We start from the raw sequence: 25,843 nt of genomic DNA on the forward strand, positions 1-25,843 counted from the left end.
TGTCTTTGAAAAGTTTTATTTTACACCCTCAGTTTCAGAAACCTTTCCGAATGAAAGCAGCAAGTTGCAGAAGTTTTCTCTTCAGGCATATGAGCAAATCTGCTTGTTACTAGTTCACCTTTCCTGACCAAAAGCAGGGTGTTCCACCCCCTCATCTCCCCCAGATACTGAAGGACTGAAAGGACCTGAGTTTTGATCAATGTTGTTGAATTACTATGAGCCACGAGGAGGGTCATAACCATAGAGGACACGGAGCATTCCCTGCTCCTCCCCACTGCCTCCAGCTCCTTCAACTCTGGAAACGGCATAAAGCCTCCAAGAACAAGATGATGGTTTCTGACCTGCATGAGCATGTCTGCAGAAGAAAACCTACTTTACAAGCAGTAAAGCTCAGCCCAGGGCAGGCAGGTGAGTTTCCACCTTGTACTTCAAGAGCGAACAGGTAAAGGGATTTGTTCATAAATACTGGCAGGTCCCAGGGAGATGCTGTTTCACCTCTCATAGGAAGGTACCAGTCACTCAGCTCGTTCAAAGTGGCTACAGTTCAGCAGCTGGATCAGCTGTGGACTTTGTAGAGTCCTGAACCAGCACTTCCCCAAATGTGCCCATCTGCCTTTAAAAAGGAGTCCAGGCTCTCCTGAATATAAATAAGCAACAAGGTCTCTAGAGGCTGTTCTGTCTTCTGCCTTGCTCCGATGATGAGAAGTGCTATCTCCTCTCTCTGGTTTTTAGGTTTTCCACCAGGGAAGGAGGCTTTCTGGTCCTATAGGCAGCAGTGCCTGCGATCCGCGCCCCTCTGATGGTACTGATGTATGGCAAAAGGGGAGGTTCCCGCAGCATCAGTCTGGTGTCCTTGGGAGTGTAGGCTCGGAGCAGCAATTTCTCCTCCTTGTGAGCTGTCACTGCCACCCAGCCTGCACAGCCAAAAAAAAATAGACAGTGAGCAAGATGAGCCACTACTATCAGAATTAGGGTTCTAAGGCAAACTCAGTTCCTTTTGTGTTGGCGGAGAACCTGAGCTACCCAGGTGTGATTTGTTTGAGAGACAAAGCTCAAAGGTAATATCCAGCCCTCTCCAATAGAAAGCAGCATTTAAAGCAACATCTTACTCTCCCCAGACACAGCTCTTCCCTGGTGAACTATAGAGACATGATGTGAACTACAAAAAGCACAATAGCAAAGCTTTCCAATCCATGGCCCTTCTTCTTCTCTCACCTGGACAGTGTCACAGCCATTCCTGATGCTGTGAAACTTGCATGGCAGCCAGAGCATAAAGTATTCCAATGTGGTCATCCCATACAGGCACAGTTGTCATCCTCCATTCTTGGAGGTAGCTAAACCTCAGCCCAACAATGCCATGGCTGCCCTGATTTTGTGTTGGTGATAGTCCTGCTCTGAGCAGGAGATATGGTTTCATCCTTTCAGAGGCCGCTTTCCATCAATGTTTCTAGGATGCAGAACCTGCAAAGCAAACTAATGAAGAAATATTAAATTACCTGCAGAGGAGAGCTTGATATCTGCGACTGCCTCAGTGGGACCAATTCCTTTCAGGGTAATGTCCTGAGGGACAAGTGGGGGGAACTCTTTCATTCGCTCTTCCCCACCCATAGGAACCTAACATCAAAACATGGAGAAAAGATTGAACGGTCAAGAAATGCTTCAGCACTCCTACCTTGAACTGGTGAGCAAGGCACAAGTGGGAATAAAGATACTAGATGGTTGTTAGCCAAGTACGAGCTTGAACACCCTACAGGAGTTATTTTGGGTTTGCCAAGAGCAGAATCAGGATCACATCCAGAGCAACTCAATGGGAACTCAGAGGTACTGGTTTTCCCCATGAATTGTGCCCCAGCCAGAGTGCTTCACCAGGCAGGATGGCCTGCCTAACTGCAACCAAGAGCCCATGACAGTGTTTCCTCTTACTTTCAGTAACTCTTGGCCAGCACGCTCCTCATAGAAGGCATCTGCGTTACTCAGGGTAGAAATGTGGACTGGCAGCAGGTTAGATGCCACAACAGTAAACCAGGCAGGCTTTTCTCCCTGAAATAAATAACAAGAGGAGAGTGTTACTTATGATAACAGAAAAGCAGCCCTGAATTGCTGTCTCCTGCTTCGTTTCTCTCCTGCACGCTGAATACCTGTTTGCTTGCTGTCTCTTCCTTGTCTGAGGAGGGGTCCTTACCTCTGCCACTGCAGAGCAGCCAGGGTTTCTACCAACACGGGAGCTGAGCTTCCAGAAGAGAAGCAGCCATGGCTTCACCATCCTGCCTCAAAGCACCCCCAGTACCATATCCTCTGCCATCACATCTGCTCAGCTCAGGCAAATCATCCAAGAGATATCTTTGCTCAAGTTTAATTCCCAAGAACAAACTCAATGTGGTTATTTAGCTTGAGAGGTGATGGACATCTCCTGTCTGGGTGCTTATACTCCCGTCACTTTACATTTCTAACATTCCAAGACATTTTGCAGTGCTTTATAAACAGATTCATCATCTCAAAAGCAGCAAAGAAAGGGTCAGAGAAAGCCACCCAGAAAGCATCTTATCTTCTAGCACTACTATAACAAGAGATGAAGCAGCTGCTCACAAAATCCTTTCTTCCCTTACTTGTAAGTAGTCCACACGTCCCAAGGCTGCTAAAAACAAGACCATTCCTGGCTTGAGAATGAAGGTCCGTGGAACAATGGCACTTGTTGGCAAAACCAGCTTTACTTCTTCATCTGTGAGGAGATTTAGAACCTGGAAAATAAATTGCTCTGCCATAAATCATGCCAGAAATGTTAATGGGGACAATTAAATTAATATTTGTATTACATTGCTAGAGGAAAAACATCAGGTTATGCAGTGTGAAGAACATCCAACAGGACAACTGAATTCTGGTCTACAGAGTAAGTGAGAAATAGGAGGAAGTAGGGATGTCACCAATCTCCATGTCAATGCAGGGTCCATAGCAGAGTCAAAACGGCTGCCAGCAGCCTGCTGGACCACAGATCTTGGAATCCTGGGTCTGGCTGGAACAAGCTCACGGAAGATTTACCACGCTTTAGCATGAGTGCAGCCACAAGCAGAACTGGAGACCACCTTTGGCTATGGCATTTGAACTACTCCACTTACGCAGTACGCAAAGTGCCGAATCAATACTAGCAGCAAAGCTAGTCTCAAGTATCTCACTGAGAGAAAAGTGCAGGATCAGATTGTGAAACTAAAGCTGCAGTATGACCAGTCTGCCCCAGTGTGGATCCCTACCCTGGGCAGAGTGAAACAAGCTCTCTCACCTGTAAGGGCTCTCAAATGCTCCTGCTGCTTGTATTCCTCCCTCTTTCCTTCCATCTCCTGGCTCAACTGGCTCATCTGTTTAGGTTTTAACTTGTTTCAGTAAAATTATCCACCCTGAAGTCTACTGAAAAGCCAGCAACCTCACCAGCAGTGTTGCAGCCACAGCGGTCTGATCGCTTCCTAAAGCAGCGCTATTCAAACCCAGCTATGAAACAATATGCAGGCACTGAAGCTCAGGAAGCACTGCCTTGAAGAAAACAACTAGTCTTCTGGTTGGTGGCATCTCTTTCCTAAATACAGGAAACTGACAGTGTGCCTCCCAGGCATGCCTGCATCATGCAAATACAAGTATGTAGCAGTCTGGCCATGACGATTATCCTCAATTCATCATTAAAAGACAAAACTAACACAGGCTGTGGTGCAGTCAAAACCCCAGTGCTCTTCTTATATTCATAAGCAGACAATCTTTAGCTTGGAAGACCAATTCAACACTGATTCTAAAAGCCAGGAGGCTTTGCCCTGCTAGCTTCAGGTTTTCTGATGTGTTTGGCAATGCTTAAACTAAAATTTGAGAGTTATCAGTCACCCTTTTCCATGCTTTCCAGAAGTCTGGCTTTAGAAGGAGTCATGAGGAAGCAGCTGAAGACAAACCTCCAAGGAATAAGGATAAAAATGTAATTCTATCAAAAGCTAACTGCCACTTCACTCTTCTTCCAAAATGAAAAACAAAAACCAAACCTGCTTGTTATTAGAAATCTCTCAGGCCAAAACCTGCCACATAGACCATCTACATGTCCTCCAGTCAGATTGAACACCGACCGCAGAAACAAAATTGGTCAGAAACTTAGCATGTAGACTATCCTTGCTGTGCCTTTGGAGAGCTAAATCAGAAACAGCAGCAAGTATTTCTGGATGAAGGAAAGCCCATGTTTTCCACACTTACTAGGTCTCTAAGCTGATGACTGTCTTTACCAAATACTAACCATCTATCAGAGAGCAAAGTGCCACAGTAAAGTGGGTTATGATCTGGCAAATATATCTATTAAAAAAACAGCAGTTTTCTAGCATTCAAGAAAGCAGCGTCTGCACTTCAGTTGTGCAGTCTCAGTACAGTGCTCGCACTTCCTTCTCTTAAGGACTTTTATCTTCCCAAAAAGATGACCTGCAGCTCTGCATAGATATCAAAGCGATGAAAAAAAATCAAAATACGACTTCTTTTTTGGACGTGTGCACAACATCAGCACTGGCTTCAGAGCCATTGCTCTGCTGAAACATGGAGATGGGCCTGAGGTATCTGAGCTACTAACAGGAACATGGCAGATCCAAATAGCTTCAGAAGAATGCTTTCTCAAAGTCTTGGTTCAGTCATACAACACTGGTTATCCTCCTGAGCTCCACCTTTGTCAGTAGGCTGGCAGAACTAAAAAAGCGCAAATTTCTTTGGGTGATACTGGTATAAACTTATTTATAGAACTATTTCCTACTTCCCTTCATTCAGATGTTAAGGAAGTTTGCTGATGCAGTTGACCAGTTTATTTGCAAGATTTCAGTATGCACTACTCAGAAATGCAACAGCATTAACACAATGAACCCGTCCCAAATAAATACAAACCATATTTTAACACAAATGCCCAAATCAAAAGAATCCTAACCCCAGGACTGCAGCAGAAATACTCTCCCACATGCACAGGATGTTCTGTCCTCCCAAACCCATCATCCCCAAACACAGCACCACAGAGTACCTACACAGTTTTCCTTTATAATCCCTGGAGTGTCGAAACACCAGCGAGCATCCTTCACTTCATTGTGTGTGAACTCTTCCCTTTCCTCATGCTTCCGAGGGGAATCTCTGGGATCTTCATCTATGCTGTACGAGAGCATGTCAGGGTCAAAGTCAATCACTGAGCTAGACTTCAGCCGTTGAAATGTTCTTCCAACTCTTCCTGGATTAAAATGAAACATTTCTGGTGATTAATTTAGGAACTTGCCTCTCCTTCATTGGACATCTGTCCCTTCCCTTGCTTAAAAGAGACACGCATTGGTAATATAAAGGTGACAAAGATGCTACGTGGCTACGAAGTTTCATGATTCAAAAGCTAAGATGCTAAGAAATCCTTTCTATAATTCTTGCTTAGCACTCCTCAAGCTCCAAAATCTTAGCAAGGTTCAGAATACAGGCATCCCATTATTTCCACTTTACAGTAAAGCAAGCTGCCTTCTGTTTTCAGTGCCTTGGACTGTCAAACACAGAACTGTTGGAAAATCAGAGCTATCTTCTGACAACTCCATTCTTCGGATATATGGTAAAATGATGCAAACCACTGTGGCTTGCAGCTAAAACCTGATAATTTAATAGTAAAACTCATTTTCTTCCTTTGGGAATGAGAGATGGTGTCTTACACAATATCATTTTAAATTATTAAGCTATCTGAAGTAGGTCACCAAATGCTGATGGGAGGTGCACTGTACAGAGAAAACCTCTGCAATGCTACTACAACAGCTGAAAAATAAGTACTCAAAAGAAATACTAATGATGCTACTGACAGAGGAGCTAGAGGTCTTGCACCCATTACTCAAGGAATAAAAACTGGTCAAAATAGCTTGAATGCAAGTTTGGAAATTTTTTATTGCTACTACAGTTCCTCTCGTAATTAAATGGAAATGAGTTCTTTCAGAGTTGGAAGAAATGACTCACCAAAACCCTCTGGATTCTACAGTAAATTAAGGAGTTAACAGTCCTTCATGTAATGCAATATTTTCATCAGGGCAGAGAGGCAACGCCTTTACTCATGCAATACTCACCCACTAAATAACCTTGCTTTTTAAGGTGCTTAAGGTACTTCTTTTCTTCACTGCTTAGCTCATCTTCTGTTTTTGTTGCCTCCTCTTTCAGCCTCTCCTGCCTTCGGAATATCCTGTCACATGTAGGATTAATAATTGGAAATTTCAACAGATTCAGTGTTGTTCCTGGAAAAAAAAAAAAAATTCAGAAGACTTGAGTCCCTAACTGCCTGGCACATTTAAGCTCTACGGAAAAACGAAAATAAATGCTTCTCCATTTTACTGGGTGAAGCCCAGTAAAACAAAGCTGGAGGGGGAGCTACAGCTGCCATCATAAAGTACTATCGTCCCCAGCCGCAGTAGTGGAAATGAGGCATCCATCCACCTGAGACCCGCTCTCACCTACAGTTTGATGAAATGGGTGTCAAAGCCAAGTGGTCCCAAGACTGAGTTAATACACCCCAGGCAACCCCACCTCCAGGCAGCTTGGTTTGTCCTATGATCGTTTTACGGGTGCTTACTGCTCCACCTCCTGTTTTTTCTCTAGACTGGAGGGCACCACAGATTTGGTATCATCTAGCTCTGGTTTACCAGCCCCCTCACTGCTACAAGCTGCACAGCACCCTCTGTGTGTACCTCCCACCCTCGCTGCCCGGAGGCAGGTGGCGATGCAAAGCACAGTGCAGCACAGGCGCCCGCTGGGTGACACATCCCCCTGCCCCAGGGGTGGCTTTGCAGGAGGCTTGGGGCTTGCTGGCCTCTGACTGCCCAACACCACACATGACCCCTGCTGTGATGAGAAGAGTGGTGTCCCTGACCTGGCCAGGGTGACACAGTGGCCCTGTTGACAGCGTCGGTGGCGCGGGACTTGCAGTAGTCGGAGCGCAGCAGGGCATTGAAGAGTGTTGACTTGCCCGAGTTGGTGGCGCCCACCAGGTAGACATCACCCGCACACTTCCAGGAGCGCTGCAGCCGGCTGATCAGGCCCTCCATGCCAAAGCCCGTCTTCGCGCTCACCAGGCGGACATCCACCACTGGGGCTCCGTGCAGCCCAACCTCGGCACAGGCTGCCGCCACCCGCTGCCGCAGCCGCCCCAGGTGCCCGGGGGAGTCAGCGGGTAGCAGGTCCACCTTGTTGCCCACCACCAGCAGCCCGGCAGCGGGGACGTCGGGGCCTAGCAGCGCCGGCAGCTGCGGTAGCACTGGGTCGGGCAGTTCCAGCACGTCGAGGAGATAGAGGAGGAGCGGCCCGCGGCCATGGCGGGGGGGGCGGCGCAGGGCGGCGCTCACCACCTCCCGGTGCTGTTCGGGCGGCAGCCGCAGCCGCAGAGCCCGGCCGTAGTGGGCCAGCAGCCAGCAGCGCTGGCAGACGGCGCCTCGCAGCCCCGCCACGCCGGCCGGGCCCTCCGACAGACTCCGATACTTCTCCGCTGGCACGAAGCCCGGCGCCGCGCCGTCGCGGCAGTGCAGCTCAGCCCCACAGCCTGAGCAGCTCACGCCGCTCGGCAGCACCGAGGGGTCGGGCGTCCCCACCACCGAGCGCCGCTCCCGCCGCTTCTTGCCCGGCTCCGCCTTCCGCTCCCGGCGGGCCGCCGCTGCTGCCGCTGCTGCTGCTGCAGCCGCTGCTGCCTCTGCCGCCGCCGCCTCGCCCGGCTCCGGCTCGTACTCGAGGAAGACGAACTGCTCCTCCTCGCCGCTGGTTGCCGACCCGCGCCGCCACACCGGGGCCCAGGGCCGGGCGCGGACCAGCCGGGTCAGCAGCACCGGGGCCACGCGGAGCATGGTGGTGCCGGCGCCCCCGTGGCGACGCGAGGGGGCGGGACTTAGCCGCCGCGCATGCGCGGTCCCGCTCCCGCCGCCGCCTAGGAGGTGGTGCACGCAGCGTGAGCAGACGTCGCTCCGCCGTCCTTCCGCCGCTCGGAGCTGAGCTTCACTGCCCTCCTCGCCCCGCTCTCGGCCACCGCCGTCTGCGGCCTTTCCCACCGCCATCATGTACGACGCAGACGAAGGTGAGCACGCCGCGGCTACGGGCCGTGCCCTGCCGGGCCTTTTTCCCGTCTCAGCCCGGTGAGAGGGGGTGGGGGAGCCGTTGGACGCGCGCAGGGCCCACGGAAGGCGGGGTTGGGGGTGGGGATGGGGATGGGGGGGCTCCGGGCGTGGTGCTGTGGTGCCAGAGGGTCCCTCATCTCGCCGTGTGGTGGCCCCGCCTCAGCAGGTGAGGGGGGAAAGCGGGGTGACTGGGGCCCGGCTCACTCCTTGTGCTTCCCCGGCAGACATGCAGTATGATGAAGACGATGATGAAATCACCCCCGACTTGTGGCAAGAAGCTTGCTGGATCGTTATTAGGTGACTTATTAAAACTCACTGTTCTTAGTGCATTAGCATGTGTGCTCCTGGCCTTACAGGTGACATGCAGATTGCTATCTGTATGTCAAGGAAACTGCAGGCTTGATTATGCTAAATTGGGTGTTATAGCATGTTCAGAGCATAAGGGCTTTAAGAAGAAACAGCAGGATTGTCATTAAGATACAAGAAGCCCTACTGATCCCCAGTAGGGTGCACTGTTTTAAATGAAGAAGTGAGTTTGGTGCCGCATTAAGCACATGATTGGGCCTATTACTGTCACAGCTGATGGTGGCATTAGGAAGTCAAAACTTAGCTGTTTCACTATGTTAATGTTTTTATAGCAAGACATGAACATCCAGCACCTGCAGCTTCTTACCAAGGTATGTGTCGTGTTTCCCTTCTAATCTAAGGTAGACTGTGCAAACAGTCGTGGCTTAGCCAAGAGGTGGCAGCAAGTCTGTCACTTTATAGTGTCTGTGTCTTCAAGTAGTGAGAGAATCGTTAAGCATTTTTGAGCATCTGTGTTTGAAAATCATGCCTTGGGAAAAATGAATGTATTTGCTTCTGTACTGTATTTTGTGATTTTTTGAAGTTTTGGAATGAATCATAGAATCATTTTGGTTGGAAAAGACCCTTAAGATCATCAAGTCCAACCATAACCTAACTCTAGCACTAAACCATATCCCTAATACATCTTAAGCTTGTTGATGTATGAAGTATATGAATTAAACTAAGCTCTCTTGTTCATTAATGCACTCTTTTTTTTCAGCTCCTATTTTGATGAAAAGGGTCTAGTCAGGCAACAGTTGGATTCTTTTGATGAGTTTATTCAGATGTCTGTGCAGAGAATTGTTGAAGATGCTCCACCAATTGATTTACAAGCTGAAGCCCAGCATGCCACAGGAGAAGTGGAAGAGCCGGTAAGTGTAGATCCCTGGCAGAGGTGATTTGTTTTTATAATCCAAAATGATTTTCAGTGGGTTTTATTCAACCCTCATCTGAAGAGGTGGAAATACATCTGAGTTATGACACTGCTCATGCAGTCAGTAGGACAGAAGTATGGATTCTATGAGGTACCATGGCCGAGTTTCCAGGTAGTCAGGTGTACTGCTGAGAAACACATGCAAGAGCTTTGTTATCATAGAATAGTTTGGGTTGGAAGGGACCTTCACAGCTCATCTAGTCCAGCCCCCTGCAATGAGCAGGGACATCCTCACCCAGATCAGGTTGTTCAGAGTCCTGTCCAGCCTGGCCTGTGATGTCTCCAGGGTGTCGAGGGTCTAGATTACAGGGTGACAATAAAACCCTGGCAGATGTATTGTTAACCTCCTCCCCCACCTTTCCCCCTTTTGCCCCTCCCTCTCCCCACCTTTCCCACTAAGGACAGGCGATTGGGAGGAAAAGAAGGACAGAGAGAAGAGAGTTGGGAAAATTAACAATGTTTTACTAATGCTACTAATAAGAATAGAGAAAATAATACAAAATATATACAAAACCAATCTTGAAAGCCTCAGCAACTGCAGAACTGGCACCCGAAGTCCTGGAATGGACTCTGCAGCCAGCTGGAGCTGGATTCAGTCTGTCACTAGGCTTCAGTTTGCAGGGACAACTAGCAAGGTCCTCTCCTAATGTCGGACATAAGGAAAAAAGGGGAAAAGGGACGAGATCCTCGTGATCTCCCACTTTTATATGAAGTATTCACGTGAATGGAATGTTATACACAGTTGGTCGGTTTCTTGGTCACCAGTTTCTCATTGCCCCTCTTGCGAGATGTCCATCTGTGCTTATTAATAAGTTTGCATTCCATCGCTAGGTTTACCAAAACGTGTATCTGGTTCTCCAGGAAAATGGAGTTAATATGAAGGCTTTAGCTGACAGGCAAATTCACTAAAAGAGAAACTTGTTTTTTAACAAAACCAGGACACAGGGACAGGGCATCTACCAACTCTCCAGGCAACCTGGGCCAGTGTTTCGCCACTCTCATTGTAAAAAATGTCTCACTCATGTCTTAACCTGAATCTCCTATATTTTAGTTAATATCATTACCCTTTGTCCTATTGCAACAGGCCCTGCTAAAAAGTCTGTTCCCACCTTTCTTATAAGCCCCCTTTAAGTACTGAAAGGCCACAATAAGGTCTCCCCAGAATCTTTTCTTCTCCAGACTGAACAACCCCAACTCTCTCAGCCTGTCCTCGTAGGAGAGGTGTTCCAGCCCTCTGATCATCTTGGTGGGCTCCTCTGAAATCAAACTTCACTCTCCTATAGAGTTACTCTCTCCTGTTTGTTAAGTTGTTGCTTGAGTTGAGAAATGACCAAGAACAAGTGGCTGCTGCATCTCATGTTGTCAGTTACTGCACGAAACCTCACTGAGAGGGATGTAGTAGAGCAAGTTGGGTAGCCAAAAGCAAACCGTGTTTTGGTGGGATTTTGATATTCAGTAGCTTTACCTTAGCAAGAAAAGTTTATGGCTCAAAAGTTCTTTGTTAACTTTCTTTGGCCAAAGTTAGGTCTAAGTTTTCAAAGGATGCCATTGCTCATCATCTTCCATTGGCACCATGTTCTGAATGAGAGCAAATTATCTAAGGTCCACGCTGCGTGAAAGTTCTTCAGTGTTTTCTTTTAATCTAGTCATGTGAAAAGAGATTGTCACCTCAAGGGGAGGACATGTGGCAGCATTGGGTATTAAGCTCTGGGATTGCTCTTGAACAACCAAAGTGGGTGTTTCTTTCATTACAGGTAAATGTCTTCTTGTTTTCCAGCCCCGGTATCTGTTGAAGTTTGAACAAATCTACCTCTCCAAACCTACACATTGGGAAAGAGATGGAGCACCATCACCTATGATGCCCAATGAAGCCAGACTGAGAAACCTTACGTAAGAACAAACTCTGTAGTGGATAAACACAAGGGAGGACTGGCCCTGTGTTATTAATTGATAGTCTTTTTCAATTTAGCAGTGGCTTGAAAAGATAATAATTACTGCTCTATTCAAATTTTGATTTTTATTTGTCAAATCCACATGATGCTTTGGTAATAGTGCTTCAATATTTCCAGTGAGTGCTTGAACAACTGGTTCATTATCCTTCTGTACAACCTGGAGTAGTAACTGGCAGGTAACACAATGCTGTTTTTATTCTGTAGGTATTCAGCCCCCTTGTATGTGGATATAACTAAAACAGTTATTAAAGAAGGGGAGGATCAGTTACAGACACAGCATCAGAAAACGTTTATAGGAAAAATTCCTATTATGTTACGTTCAACATACTGTTTGTTGAATGGCTTAACTGACCGTGATCTTTGTGAACTGAATGAATGCCCACTTGATCCTGGTGGCTACTTCATCATCAATGGATCAGAAAAGGTAAGGGGTTATACCTTGCACAGCCATCTTTACAAACACTGGAAGTTCTGTTACTTGTATCCACGTGCTTTGCCATGAACATAAGCATATTTATTCCCATGTATCACAGTTACTGTGCGTGCTTGTGATCTTGTAGAAAGATAGGCTTTCAGTTTTCTGTTAGGACTTCATAGAGTCACCATTTCTTCTTCTCTGAGGCACATTTCCCTTCTTTACTTTCATAAGCTGTTTTGCATTAAATGCCACTAAGTACTCTAGATAATTTCCTTTCCATTTTCACCACGGCAGAGCAGCATGCACTCTAAAATGAGATACTTCACTTATAGCCTCCACCAGTTAATTCACAGCTGTGTAGATGTGTTCTATTGTAAGAATAGGTTCTTCCCTCCATTTTTGTGGATTCAGCTTTTGCAAATCATATACTCTCCATCTCACCAATGAATCTGGTAGTTATTTGTAACTGACACCTGGGCAAATGCAGCAAAAGAAATAAATTGTATTTTTCTTCTTGGGGGCAAAAAAATAATCTGGCTTTGACCTTGGGAGCTGGCATTTAAATTTAAATGTCTGTAGTGCATTGGCCTTCAAAACAGATAGTGAAATTATTTCTTTATCGGTGCTGCGCGTAAGCTAACAGAAGTGTCTGGGCACAGCTAGCAAATGCAGTAAGTTCACTGTACAGAACAGTGATCTTGGAGTCTTTTGTTCTGGTTATTCTATCTGAACTGGGTGTATGCTTTGTTTAATGTGGTATTTCTAAAATGTAGAGTATCATCCAACTGAGTTTGGCAAATTGACCTCACGCTACACAGTGCTCTTAAAGATAAGGCACCTGAAAGAATAGTAGAAACACACTGTGCTTCTTACTTTCAGCATGCCCTTTTGTCAGTTATTTACTAGTGTTCTTGTTTCTAACACAGGTTCTGATTGCTCAAGAGAAAATGGCTACAAACACTGTGTATGTGTTTGCAAAGAAAGATTCAAAATATGCCTACACAGGAGAGTGTAGATCTTGTCTGGAAAATTCTTCTCGACCAACAAGTACCATATGGGTTAGCATGCTGGCCAGAGGTGGGCAGGTATGTCTAAGCAGTAATAACCTCTGGCCTGGGGCTTACATTAAAGCTTGTCTTAGGAGTTTTGTTAGTATCCCATCTCTTTGTGTCATTTACTTCGGAGATTTTGTGAATAAATTTATTCTGATGCTAAGTTGTAAAGAAGGTAAAATTAAATGAAGATATATTCTGTTTGTCATAGATTATGCATATGTCTGCGACAAATAACGTGAGGATTGAAGACTCAGTTTGTGGCAGCTTTATGGCAAGGCTGAAAAATAATTCTAGAATTACTTTATATGCATTTTTAGAAAATACAAACAAGCTGCATCCTGTTTGTGGGCAAAGGGCAAGAATAGGAGCAGGGACCCTGTCTTTGCTGATGGCCAAGCTAGTGTTTAGATGTGTTTTGCTCACTCGCTCCTGATGGCTGGGGTGCTCTTGAGGGGTTGTCCCTCTGCATCCCACAATGTTTGTTTCTTTCTGGGAGGGAGGAGCAACTACTTGAATAATTTTGAGAGAGTGGATTAGAAAAGCTGGATTTAAGCTGGATTTAAGATGACAGAAGGAATGCTTAGGGTGAATAGGATTGCTCTTTGCAAATACACAGGGGGAGAGAAAGGATGCATGCAAGTGAATGAATAGTTGTACAGGGTCCTTCAAAAAGATGGACCCAATTTCAGTTGCATTCCAATTTCCAATGAGTCCATCTTTTTGAAACACTCTGTATGTCATTTCCTTCGTCTAAGCAAAAACTTTCCAAGTTTTTGGAGACTTCTAAAATTAGAAATGTTTTAGAAATAAAATGGTCACTGCTGGAATAAGGTTTCAGAATAGTTCCTTAGTTGGTCTACTGAGAAGTCATGGTTTCCTGTAGTGCTTGAATAAATATATTTATGCTGTATCATCCAAGTCCCAGAGAGGTATTTTTATTTAAAGGCAAGATCATTTGAGACTAATGTACGTTTTTCCTCATCTTTTCAGGGTGCAAAGAAGAGTGCTATTGGTCAGCGCATTGTAGCAACTTTGCCATACATCAAACAAGAAGTTCCCATCATAATTGTCTTTCGTGCACTAGGCTTTGTGTCTGACAGGGACATTTTGGAGCACATCATATATGATTTCGAAGATCCAGAAATGATGGAAATGGTAATACATACTAAATAAGTTATTTCCTGGCTTGACATTTGGTGATGTGTAGATGTGGCTAATAATCGTTGAAAGTATCGTTCTTATTACTTTATTATTTTTGTGGGTCATCTATGAGAAATGTCAAAAGTTCTCTGCCTAAACCTATTCTAATGAATATTTTAAGTGAAAAAAATGCAATAGAAATTTTTAAGAGTCAGTATGTATTTGGAAAGGTAGGGTCCTATCCTGCTGCCATTGACTTTAATTGTAAAATACCAATTTATACCTGAAGCAGCAACAGGCCTAGAATGTACTTGAATGAGAACTGTTTTCTGAAGTCTAAACTATTTTTGTGTGCTTCCTGTGTGCTCCATTACCATTTTCTGCCGCTCTAGTAAAGCTTGAAAGAGCTGGATCAGTAGTTCGAAGTTCTTGAAAAGAACCATGATCAAACTACTATGTAGTTTCCAAGCCCAGCTGGCACTTGGATGCTACAGGATTGTGTTCTGTTTTGTGCATTAGGTCAAGCCTTCTCTGGATGAAGCATTTGTCATTCAGGAGCAGAATGTTGCTCTAAACTTCATTGGATCAAGAGGTGCAAAGCCAGGTGTCACCAAAGAGAAGAGAATCAAGTATGCTAAAGAAGTCTTGCAGAAAGAAATGCTGCCGCATGTTGGTGTCAGTGACTTCTGTGAAACCAAAAAGGCCTATTTTCTAGGGTATGTCAGTATTTTCTGTCACACATCTGCAAATGGACCCTAAATACAGATTTTATTGGTGTATGTGTATATGATTGGAAGAACGCACTGAATGGAAGTTTGTTTTTAACCTTAGTCTTCTGGATACTCAGTGATAAACTTCAGGGCACTGGTATGTTTTTGTAGCTGAGAAAATGCGAATGTTGAAAAAATAGAAAAAAAATTGAAACAGCACAAGCCTCCAACACATTCTGGACCTTAAATTAGATGTGATAATAGTGATAATTGACCCTTTGACATCCTGTTGCAGGGACAACATTATACAGGTTGATGACTAATGTGTGGATAACTACTGATAAGCTGTTTCTAATGCAAACCCACTCTTTATTGGCATATGTTCTTGATCACTGCTTATTGGTATGCAGATGAACTGTAGCATCAGGGGACTTACGTTTTACACCTGCTGCCACATGCTTTAACATAGCCAATGTGACAGTACAGGACAGACATGTAGCAGAAGATGTGTTGCCATCATGATGTAAATATTAACTTCTCTCTGTAGTTATCTGGGCTTTCAGTGAGTCATTCACCTCTGAGGATGTACGTGCTGAAGAGGCCTGTTTTAGGGCAGCGGTGTTCTAAAGATCTAGAATGGACAACCTTTTAGGAAACAGTTCACTGACTAATTTATGAAAGCATGTAATCTTTGTTGTGAATGTTTACTGTCAGTTTAAAACGTAAACTATCTTATTTGCTTAGGTATATGGTTCATAGATTGTTGCTGGCAGCACTGGGAAGAAGAGAGCTTGATGACAGAGATCATTATGGCAACAAAAGACTGGATCTTGCTGGGCCACTGTTAGCTTTCCTCTTCAGAGGGTAACTATAATATATAAATTTTCTTTGGAGATAATTAATGTGAGGGGCATTGCCAACTCAGTGCTTCTAAATCTGTTCTGTTTGATTTTATTATATCTGATAGCCAGTCTTGGGCAACACACCCTGTATCTGATGATGGCTTTTTAATGGAGTAGGTAAGTTTCCTCTAATAGTAGGTGGTCAGCATCAGCTTGTTTTGAAGCATATTTTGTGTGTGTTCAAAACCAGGTTAATTTGTTTTGTTTTGTTTTTCTCCCATCTTCCTCTAGTTACAAATTACTTGCTTCTGTTCAGGAGGCCTGTGACTTTTTAGTAAATAGTACCAGGTAGGCTGAATTGCTACAGTACTGTTTAATTGTGTTTATTGACATCTTCTTCTACAGAATGTTTAAGAATTTGCTGAAGGAAGTGAGAATATATGCACAAAAGTTTATTGACAGAGGGAAAGATTTCAACTTGGAACTGGCAATTAAAACAAGAATTATTTCAGATGGTTTAAAGTATTCACTGGCAACTGGAAACTGGGGTGACCAGAAAAAAGCTCATCAGGCCAGAGCAGGAGTCTCTCAGGTACAATAGCTGAATAAGGCATGGTAGCATTTGTCAGGTTTACATAAGAGTAAAACTATACCATAGAAGAGTTTAATGTTGCTTGGCATCCATGCGTATTCTATGTTAAGTAGAACTGGTTTTAAAAGGAAACTTCCATAGCTGAAACAAATGAAGATCTGAATACTTGTGTCTGGTGTAGAGTTCATTTTTGTTGTTGTTGTTTTTGTTTTTAACTAAATGGTGTAACTCTTGTAAAGAGTTCTTTTTGTGTTAGAACATATGGTGGTGTTTCTGGTCACGTCTTAGTCCCCGGGACTAAGGATGGGATGATGGATTTCTTTCCTTTAATTACTTCCAGTGCTTTACAGGTGGTTAAAGAAACTTGAGTGACACGTTGTAATGTGACAGTTCTGTATTCCACAGCTAATGATAAGGAGCACTGACTACATTAGCCCAGAACAGTGCTTAGTGTCATTGTACAGGCAAACCCTCCTGGTGAAAATGCAGCCTAAAAAAGTACTTTTACAAGTATCACTTGGACATTCTAGTCACGTGATTAGAGTAAGCTATACTACAAAAATGAGCCCTTTGCGTGTATAACTGTGTTTGTGGTGGGCTTTGTCATGATATAAGCGTGCTCTAGAAACTTCTGGTGTTACAACACTGGTTTGGAGCTTGAGATTTTAAGGATAAACGTAGATTACTGAAGGTAAACTAGAAAGTATAGCTGTTTTAGTTCTTCTCTATTTCTAGAGGGCATTGATCTTTTCTTCCAATGTATCATGATGTCTGTCAACAACACACTTAAGAGGCTTTGACTAACTTAATTCCTTACCATGTGCAGGTGTTAAACCGTCTGACTTTTGCATCTACGCTTTCCCATCTGAGGCGCCTGAATTCTCCAATTGGTAGAGATGGTAAACTAGCAAAGCCCAGACAGCTGCACAATACGCTGTGGGGAATGGTTTGCCCTGCTGAGACCCCAGAGGTAACGAAAGTACTATTTATGTCAGTACTTACTCGTACCTAAGTGCTTGTATCTGCTAGCTGTTTTATAGCCATGGCACTTTGATGATCAGTTGTACTTTTTTAAAATGTTGCCATGAATATTTAGCTTTATAGCCAACTTTGTAGTTGAATGGTTGAAATTGATAATGTACCAGCATGTTTTGTGTGCAGTTCCTTGAGGACTTGAAGTTCTCAGATCCTCTTGGGGGAATCTCTTTATTTGGAAATGCAAATTAACTTTGTGTTTCTACTAGGGTCATGCCGTAGGACTTGTGAAGAACTTAGCCCTGATGGCTTATATTTCTGTGGGGTCTCAACCATCCCCAATTTTGGAATTCTTGGAAGAGTGGAGTATGGAAAACCTGGAAGAAATATCTCCAGCAGCAATAGCTGAGTATGCGCAAATTAAACTGTTTAAGCAGACTTAAGCTTTTTATCCCAAACAACACTTCAAGGTTTTGGTTTTATTTGTTTGTTTGCTTAGTTGTTTTTTTTTCCCCCTCTTTCTAGTGCCACCAAGATCTTTGTTAATGGCTGCTGGGTAGGAATACACAAAGATCCAGAGCAGCTCATGAATACCCTAAGGAAGCTCCGTCGTCAGATGGACATCATTGTGTCGGAGGTATAAATTTTGCAGCTAGAGTTTGGATGCCTTTTAGATGGGCATGGGTAATGACTTGATACTACTTTGCAAGCTAGCAATAGCACTATTTGCAAGTCTCTTTCTGAACATACTTCACATTGCTTGTGGGTTTTTTAATTTTTTTTTTCTTACTTGTTTTTGTTGTTGTTTTGGGAGTTTTTTGGATGTGTGTGTTTGGTTTTGTTTGTGTGTTTGTTTGTTTTTTGGGTTTTTTTGTGTTTGTTTTTTTTTTTTTTAAGATGATCCAGTTGAAAAAGCAATTGCAAATAGTCTGTTGAAATGCTTCTGTTCATAGGAGTGCTAATGTTTGTTCTGTGCTGCTGATAGCACTTGTAAGGTCTTTGCTGTAGGGAACTTTGCTATCCTATTTTGTGTTCCATAGTTCTGATTCCAGGCTGAGACTTTGTACTCCCAGGGCTGTTTCTTTCTTGTATAGGTCTCAATGATTAGAGATATTCGTGAGCGAGAAATCCGCATCTATACTGATGCAGGCAGAATTTGTCGACCCCTTTTAATTGTGGAAAAACAGAAATTGCTGTTGAAGAAAAGGCATATTGACCAACTGAAGGAACGAGAGTATAACAATTACAGGTGAGATACGTTCCTGGAATTCAACTGAATGTCTATTTTTTCATCTTGGAAGCTGCAAGTTCCCTCAGGTTGGAGAGAGAAATGTTTAAAGCTTTGCACAGCACAAGGATGCTTTCTCTGCCTGGTAGCTTAATTCATTTTTTTATCACACTGAGGCAGTGGTAGTAATAATAAGCCAGGGAAGTCCTTATCCTTGTTACTGCTGAAAAGACCCGTTTTCTGTATTAGCTGAGTATTTCAGACATTGGTTATTCAGTTGGCAGGATCTTGTGGCCAGCGGTGTAGTAGAGTACATTGATACACTGGAAGAAGAGACTGTGATGCTGGCAATGACGCCAGATGACTTGCAAGAGAAAGGTGTGGCCTATTGTTCAACATACACACACTGTGAGATTCACCCGTCTATGATCTTGGGAGTATGTGCATCTATTATCCCTTTCCCTGATCACAACCAGGTCAGTGCATCACTTCTCACATCCTGCTTTTGATGTTGATAGGAAACCCACATATGTATGTGTGAAGAGCTTTATGTACTTTATATGCTGGTCTTTCCTTGTCTGTCTAGTCTCCCAGGAACACATACCAGTCTGCTATGGGTAAACAGGCTATGGGAGTTTACATTACAAACTTCCACGTTCGTATGGATACACTGGCACATGTATTGTATTATCCTCAGAAGCCCCTTGTAACAACACGCTCCATGGAGTACTTGCGATTTAGAGAATTACCAGCAGGTATGTAGTCAGTTTACATTCATTAAACAAAAATGCTACTGTTTTGTTTAAACTTTGTCACAGATGTGTGTATAATACTTGAATATTTAGCAAATGTATGTAACTTAAAAATAATTATAGATTAAATGTTAACTTGTAGCTCAACACCTAGACTGCAAAAAATACATTGCTAGTATTGCAGCTGAAACTACTTAATCCATATCGTCTGCTAAAATCTAACCGGAAAAAATGCATTTTCTGTATTGGTATTTGCTAGGTTCTTCACAAGGCGTCACTCTTGACTCTTTTTTCTATCCAAAGTTGCATTTGCTGATACCACCTGTTTTTTGCATGTGGGACACAGATTTTATCTCAGAAAGGGTAGACCAGCTGCTTGTAGAGATTACAGTTTATTTTGAGTTTTAAGTAATGCCTGTCTGGTAGTTGTGCATCCTTTCAAAATATTTGCTCTATGTATTCTAGGTATCAATTCCATTGTAGCCATTGCATCATACACAGGCTATAACCAGGAAGACTCTGTCATCATGAACCGTTCTGCTGTTGACAGAGGCTTTTTCAGGTGAGACTTCGTAAATTTTTTAACTGTTTGGAAGGAAAAAAAAAACCGCACAGAGTTATCCAGAGGCTCAAGCAAAGGTCATGTTATGCTGGAAGACACCATTCTCCAAATCTTTGCAACCTGAGAAGCTTTTGATTTTTTTTTTTTTTTTTTTTTTTTTTTAAACGAGGGTGGAGGGAGCAGCACAACGAAAATGGTGAAAGTGTATCTTAGCAAAACACAGTGAGTAATGGATCATCCTTTGCATAACTTGACTTCCCATTTTGTCTCCCCAACTCTTCCATTTTGGTCTTATTTATTATGTGTACTGTTCCTTGTATGGTGGTTAAATGAAAAAAAAAAAATTGGACTCTTTGGTGTTACATTTTCATATAACTCTTGCCAGTTATATGAACTCCTTAATGCCAATATTGCAGCTTTGTAGTATTGTCTTTAGTAGAGTGACAGTTGCTACCAGTGAGGATTGGCATGTTCTCCTCAGCAGGAACTGCTGTTGGGACAATTGGCATCTGATGTGACTTTGCATGTTATACTTTTTAGATGGCTGTACCATTGGTCAATGGATTTCTAGTTTTGTTCATTTTATTTTGTCCAAGTTGAGCCCAAGAAGTGTGAGCTTAGTATCTTGGATCTACTGCCTTCCAATGTAGAATGAGACTATTAGATTTTATGGCTCTCGTGAAGCTTTTGTAGAACTTCTGTGCATGGGAGTAATTAAATATGGATAATATTTATCTGAAAGGCTGTCGCTTTGGTGTGCTAGAAAATGAGGCAGTGAACAAAAACCCGTAAGGGCCCAGAGAGAAGCCTATATAAATTGAAAGTTTACCACTGTAGCTCAGCTGTATTGAGTGTGGCACTGCAAAGTGGCAGTAGAAGCCTAAAACTGCTTGCAAAATGGCAGGTATAAGGAGAAAAGTAATATGAGAATGTAATGATGAAGGTCTGCATAAACTTTAGGAATAATTACTACTTCTGAGACATCAAGCAGATCTGAAGGTCTCTGCTGTTCATAAAAAAATTAGCATGTTATATTTGGCAATAACTGAACACCTAACCATCAAAATGCCACCTGAAACTCTTTTGTGTTTGTTTGGTGGGGTGGTTTTTGTTTTTGTTTTCCCCTCCTCAGTGATGGACGGATTGACAAAACTTTAGAGGAAAGGTGGTGGAGCATGTAAACATTATATCTTTGGTTGTCGTTAGTAACAGTAGCCATGATATGTGATAAAAGGGTGATTATAGTGAAATGGGGATGTGCAGATGAGGAAAAATACTGGTTTCACTGGAGAAGGCTTTATAACTTTGTTTCAGATCTGTATTCTATCGCTCATACAAAGAGCAAGAGTCTAAAAAAGGGTACGACCAAGAGGAAGTTTTTGAAAAGCCAACACGTGAAACTTGCCAAGGTAAGATACAGGAGTGTAATGAAGACTGAGTTTTTAAATTAAGTTTTTGTGGGCAAGGTTGATAATGTTGTTGAACTGATTCAGTCTTTATTTTGGGATATATAAAACAGAAGAAATGTCTCTATGAATTGCAAATACATCTGCTGAGATATTTGCCTAAAATTATGTTTAGACATTTCAGCTGTAGTCTGAAGTTGCAAGCAGACTTGTTGAATTTCTACAGAGCATTGAAATCAATATGTTGACAATTTTTCTCTTTCCCCCCCGCTCCTGCAAGGCATGAGACATGCAATCTATGACAAACTTGATGATGATGGTTTGATAGCACCTGGGGTACGTGTGTCTGGGGATGATGTCATCATTGGCAAAACAGTAACACTGCCAGAAAATGAAGATGAACTGGAAAGCACTAACAGACGTTTCACGAAGAGAGACTGTAGCACTTTCCTGCGAACTAGTGAGACTGGCATTGTAGATCAGGTCATGGTAACCCTTAACCAGGAAGGATACAAGTTCTGCAAGATTAGGGTGAGCACTGATGTGTGTGCTCTCTACTTTTAATCATTTTTGTTCTGTGTTTAAGTTACCAATTGAACGTTTTCCTTTGGCTTACAGGTACGCTCTGTAAGAATACCTCAAATTGGAGATAAATTTGCCAGCAGACACGGTCAGAAAGGAACCTGTGGTATCCAGTACAGGCAAGAGGTAATGTTTTGGGTTTTTTTTCATCTTAACGTTCTGTCTCTGGTCTTCTAAGCAAAGGAACTGCCTTAAGTGAGTTGTCTGTGGAATATCTAATAGGGTGCCATATATTGACTTAAAATTAGCTAAAATATGTTAAAGGGACACAGCTGCTTCTTACCTGGTACTTCAGTGCCTTTGCAATGTTTTAAAATATTTGAATCCATGCACCTGCTTTTCTTAAATTTGATATTCTGGGCAATACTGACTCTGTTTGCCTGCTCTAGGATATGCCCTTCACCTGTGAAGGCATCACACCTGATATAATTATCAACCCTCATGCCATCCCTTCCCGCATGACCATTGGTCACTTGATTGAGTGTCTTCAGGGAAAGGTAAGAAGAATCTTTTATGCTTCATGTCTGACCAATATGAATTAAAATGATGTGGTGGTAGAATTTTTTGTTGGTGTTTTTTTATACATGTTTGTTTGTTGTTTGTTTTGTTTTGTTTATGTTTATGTTTGTTTGGGGTTTTTGTGTGGCTGGTTTTTTTGTTTTTTCCCTCCTTAAAGTTACTACTCCCTGGTAGTAGTAACTAAAAAAAAAAAAAAAATTGAAAAACAAAGACTGTTCTCCAGTTACATGACAGCAAAAGCAGGTTTCTTGAGGAAGACCTACAGTTCTGTAAATTTTGTTAGCAAGTCAGACTAGAGTGTTCTCTCTTATGTGTTATTTTTACTCCAAACATTTCCTTGACCTAGAAAAAGGAGTAGCAAAATTGTTGATACTGTGTATTTTTAAAAATCTAACTATAAATTGTGTAATTGATAGGCAAACTGAGATAAGGTACTATCACGGGCCATAGAGTCAAAATTTCTGGCATTAATAGTTAAAACTGTTTGAAACAGCTTAATGTTGTCTGACCAGTCCTTCAGAAATCTGACAAGCTTTTGCAAATCTCTGTAGGTGTCTGCAAACAAGGGAGAAATTGGTGATGCTACGCCTTTTAATGATGCTGTCAATGTGCAGAAGATTTCCAATCTTTTATCAGATTATGGCTATCATCTAAGAGGAAATGAGGTATAATCAAAATATCAAATCACTGTATTTTTTAATGTGCATTTGATGGTTAGTAAGACTTCTAATTCAGTGACTGCATTGACTACTTCAGGTCCTTTACAATGGCTTCACTGGTCGAAAAATCACATCACAGATCTTCATTGGTCCTACGTATTATCAGCGTTTGAAACATATGGTAGATGACAAAATCCATTCTCGAGCAAGAGGGCCAATCCAGATACTTAACAGACAGCCCATGGAAGGTAGATCTCGGTAAGGACGTTTCTTAGTTTCTATACAGTGTTTTCTTTTTTGTTGAAGATTTTAGCCCTAAAAATTAGCTGCCTCAACTTTGCAGCCAGAACTTAATTAGCTTCCCCCAGTTAGCCACCCATTTGATTGTGTCTGGCTTAGGATGATGTACTGAGTGCTGATGTCTGGGTTTTAGTAGCACGAGGTGGTGCTGGGGTGGCCTCTCTGAGAAAGGACCAGGGGTTGCCCTGTGCTGGACACAGCCACTTACAGCTGCATCCAACAGAACTACCACCGGTCAAAGCTGAGCCCATCAGAGATGCTTGGTGGCACTTCTGTCGTAAGATTTTTTAAAAATGCTGTGCAGCAGCTATGAGAGATGAGTGAGAAAACGTGAGAGGAACAGCCCTGCAGACAGCCAGGGTGGAGGAGAGGGAGGAGGTGCTCCAGGTGCTGGAGCAGAGACTCCCCTGCAGCCTGTGGAGGACTATGCCAGAGTAGATATGTGTGCTTCAACCCATGGAGAGCCCATGCTGGAGCAGTCTCCTGGCAGAAGTTGTGGCCTGTGGAGGACCTGTACTACAGCAATCTGTTGCTGAAGGACTGCACCCCATGGGAAGGACCCACACTGGAGCAGTTCTTGAAGGACTATCACAGGGGAAGTACCCCACACTGGAGCAGGGAAAAAGTGTGAGGAGGAAAGAGTGGCAGAGAGGAGCAGTTCTGGAGTGACCACAGGGAGTGTGGAGGAAGGAGCTGGGAACGAAGGAGTGAAATTGAGCCTGGGAAGAAGGTGGAGAAGAAAGTGGGTTTAGTTTTGTCTTTGTTTCTCACTATCCTACTCCATTTTTAATGGTCAGACAATTAACTTTCCCCACACTGAGTCTGTTTTGCCTGTGATGGTAATTGGTAAGCCATATCCCTGTTTTTATCTTGACTCATGAGCTTTTCCTTATTTTCTCCCCGTCCTGTCAATGTGGGGGAGTGAGAGAACTGTATGGTGGGCATCTGGCAGCCAGCCAAGCTTAAACCCACCACAGATAAGTAGAGAATTATTTGTTTGCCTCATTTTGCTATATGACTGTGTTGTGGCTGTTAGCATTCTTCCTAACAGTTTTATTCTGAGTTGTTAGAGGAAAATTAATGCACATTTTTACTCTTGCCTTGTGATACTGCTGTTGCGTTTCTGACAGGTTACTTGTTCCACCACCAAGAACTGATGTATTTGGCCAATGAACTCAAAAGCTGTTTTTTTTTCTTTTTTCGTGTTTTTTTTTTTTTTCTTTTACAGTGATGGTGGCCTTCGTTTTGGAGAAATGGAACGAGATTGCCAGATTGCTCATGGAGCAGCCCAGTTCTTGAGAGAGAGATTGTTTGAAGCTTCAGACCCATACCAAGTCCACGTCTGTAACCTCTGTGGAATCATGGCGATTGCAAACACAAGGACTCACACCTATGAATGCCGGGGATGCCGTAATAAAACTCAGGTACTTGTGGTTTTCATCAGCCACTGTTTGTTTTTGTGGGTAAGAGGAAATGCCACTCTGCTGAACCGGAGGATAGGGAAGTAAATGTTTAAAGAAGCACCAGAACAATTTCTATTTTAGTTTCATAACTATTTTAAGTGTTTATAGCATCCTAATTAATTTGGATGTTTCCCTATTAATTTTACAGTGTTGGTTTCTCACTTGGCTGGAAATACTGTTCAAGTGTTTTGCAGTGCAGAGTTTTTAGAGAGTTGAAAAGTAAACACTTGAGAGCTTATTTTTAGAAGTAAAACTCAGAATCACAGGAATTTAGGGCCATCGCCCTTCTGACTGTCCCATGAAGATTTTATGCTTGTAGAGCTGGGTCCCCATGGGAGGTCTTTTGTGTTGTACTCGTCTTTTTAATTAAAAAAAGCTCTGCAGTATGTGCTTGGTTACTGAACTGTGTCAAGGGAGAGTGGCAGCAGAGATAAAAATAGTTGCCTTAAACAGGCTTGTTCTTGTGCTACAGGCTGCCTGCTGCAACTCTAACAATGGTGTTGGGGTTACTGAAGAGATATGTGCTGGAAATCTTAAATAATTTACTGCACATCAGACACGTGTTACGCACGTGTTCCCTTGTTAAATAATGTCTCTTGTTTAAGATCAGATCCCTTGCCTGCAGGTTTTATTATTAAAAATATATGTTCCAGGTAGCTGCTGTGTAGCCTCTACAGACAGTCTCAGCTTCCCTTTTGCTTTGTTACTGTCTGGGAGCAATTCTTGTTAAATGCTTTCATGTGTAACTTCAGATCCACTTTTGAGCCAAAAACTTGACAAGTTATTTGTGTAGAGGGTAGTGGAAGCTGTTGCTCTAGGAGTGCTTATCACAAGTCTTTTGAAATCTCTTTCCAGATATCTTTGGTTCGGATGCCCTATGCCTGCAAACTCCTCTTCCAAGAACTGATGTCCATGAGTATTGCACCTCGTATGATGAGTGTTTAGCCCTCAAAAGGTTTTTTTTTTTATTTTTTTTTCCCATGATGAGACAGGAGTGTGCAAGTTTTGTTTAATTTTGTGTAGGCTGCATTTGAAATACAGTTTTACTTGTCTGCTATATGCTGTTCAAAAGTACATTTATTTCCTGTAAATAGAAATAAAATTTGTAATCACACTTGTGAATCTCTTTATTGTGCATCTGTGAAAGAAGTGTGCAAGCAAATTCGTAATCAAAAAATAAGGGGAGTTAAGAGGGAATGATTAGTGAGCTAGAAAAAGCCAAGGGTTACAGCTTTCCAAAATACTAATTTAAAACTGTGCTCAAGTGAAAGTCCTCATATCAGAGCTCTGCACCATCATCTGTG

General features: G+C 42.9%; 3 protein-coding genes across 4 annotated transcripts in view; 1 reads left to right on the forward strand and 2 right to left on the reverse strand.

Moving 5' to 3' along the window:
* On the reverse strand, nt 1-8,063 carry NOA1 (nitric oxide associated 1). The gene is made up of 7 exons (XM_065836125.2): nt 6,875-8,063; nt 6,078-6,242; nt 5,022-5,218; nt 2,607-2,738; nt 1,924-2,040; nt 1,497-1,614; nt 1-914 (listed from the first exon to the last, which is right to left on the reverse strand). The coding sequence occupies exons 1-7, from the start codon at nt 8,046-8,048 to the stop codon at nt 709-711; spliced, it is 2,109 nt and encodes a 702-aa protein (XP_065692197.1). The 5' UTR covers nt 8,049-8,063; the 3' UTR covers nt 1-708.
* On the forward strand, nt 7,893-25,653 carry POLR2B (RNA polymerase II subunit B). 2 transcript variants are annotated; one of them, XM_065836119.2, is made up of 25 exons: nt 7,893-8,065; nt 8,330-8,402; nt 9,172-9,322; nt 11,162-11,274; nt 11,541-11,760; nt 12,681-12,839; nt 13,800-13,964; nt 14,469-14,665; nt 15,404-15,523; nt 15,907-16,093; nt 16,920-17,063; nt 17,338-17,477; nt 17,594-17,705; nt 18,163-18,317; nt 18,574-18,772; nt 18,883-19,051; nt 19,514-19,610; nt 20,925-21,019; nt 21,297-21,547; nt 21,635-21,724; nt 21,988-22,095; nt 22,669-22,782; nt 22,874-23,034; nt 24,305-24,500; nt 25,395-25,653. In XM_065836119.2, the coding sequence occupies exons 1-25, from the start codon at nt 8,047-8,049 to the stop codon at nt 25,482-25,484; spliced, it is 3,525 nt and encodes a 1,174-aa protein (XP_065692191.1). In that variant the 5' UTR covers nt 7,893-8,046; the 3' UTR covers nt 25,485-25,653. The 2 variants fall into 2 exon arrangements, with proteins under 2 accessions (XP_065692191.1, XP_071663913.1); XM_071807812.1 differs by lacking the exon at nt 8,330-8,402.
* Nucleotides 25,642-25,843, reverse strand: part of IGFBP7 (insulin like growth factor binding protein 7) — a 16,066-nt gene continuing 15,864 nt past the window's right edge. Inside the window, exon 5 of the mRNA XM_065836126.2 lies at nt 25,642-25,838. Within this exon, the coding sequence (XP_065692198.1) occupies nt 25,819-25,838 (20 nt within the window). The 3' untranslated portion in view covers nt 25,642-25,818. The remainder of the gene's footprint in view (nt 25,839-25,843) is intronic.

This window comes from Patagioenas fasciata, chromosome 4, assembly GCF_037038585.1.
Source record: "Patagioenas fasciata isolate bPatFas1 chromosome 4, bPatFas1.hap1, whole genome shotgun sequence".
NCBI classification, from domain to species: domain Eukaryota; kingdom Metazoa; phylum Chordata; class Aves; order Columbiformes; family Columbidae; genus Patagioenas; species Patagioenas fasciata.

What these genes read in the sequence shown, in the direction of transcription:
- NOA1 (XM_065836125.2), bottom strand. Translation starts at nt 8,048, where the DNA reads ATGATGGCGGTGGGAAAGGCCGCAGACGGCGGTGGCCGAGAGCGGGGC. An exon ending in AAAGCAAGGTTATTTAGTGG is followed by an intron (nt 5,219 to 6,077) that starts GTGAGTATTGCA and finishes ATTTTAATCCAG; the next exon opens with GAAGAGTTGGAAGAACATTT. An exon ending in CTGGCCAAGAGTTACTGAAA is followed by an intron (nt 1,615 to 1,923) that starts GTAAGAGGAAAC and finishes TTTTGATGTTAG; the next exon opens with GTTCCTATGGGTGGGGAAGA.
- POLR2B (XM_065836119.2), top strand. An exon ending in GCTTGCTGGATCGTTATTAG is followed by an intron (nt 8,403 to 9,171) that starts GTGACTTATTAA and finishes CTTTTTTTTCAG; the next exon opens with CTCCTATTTTGATGAAAAGG. An exon ending in CCCATGGAAGGTAGATCTCG is followed by an intron (nt 23,035 to 24,304) that starts GTAAGGACGTTT and finishes TTTCTTTTACAG; the next exon opens with TGATGGTGGCCTTCGTTTTG.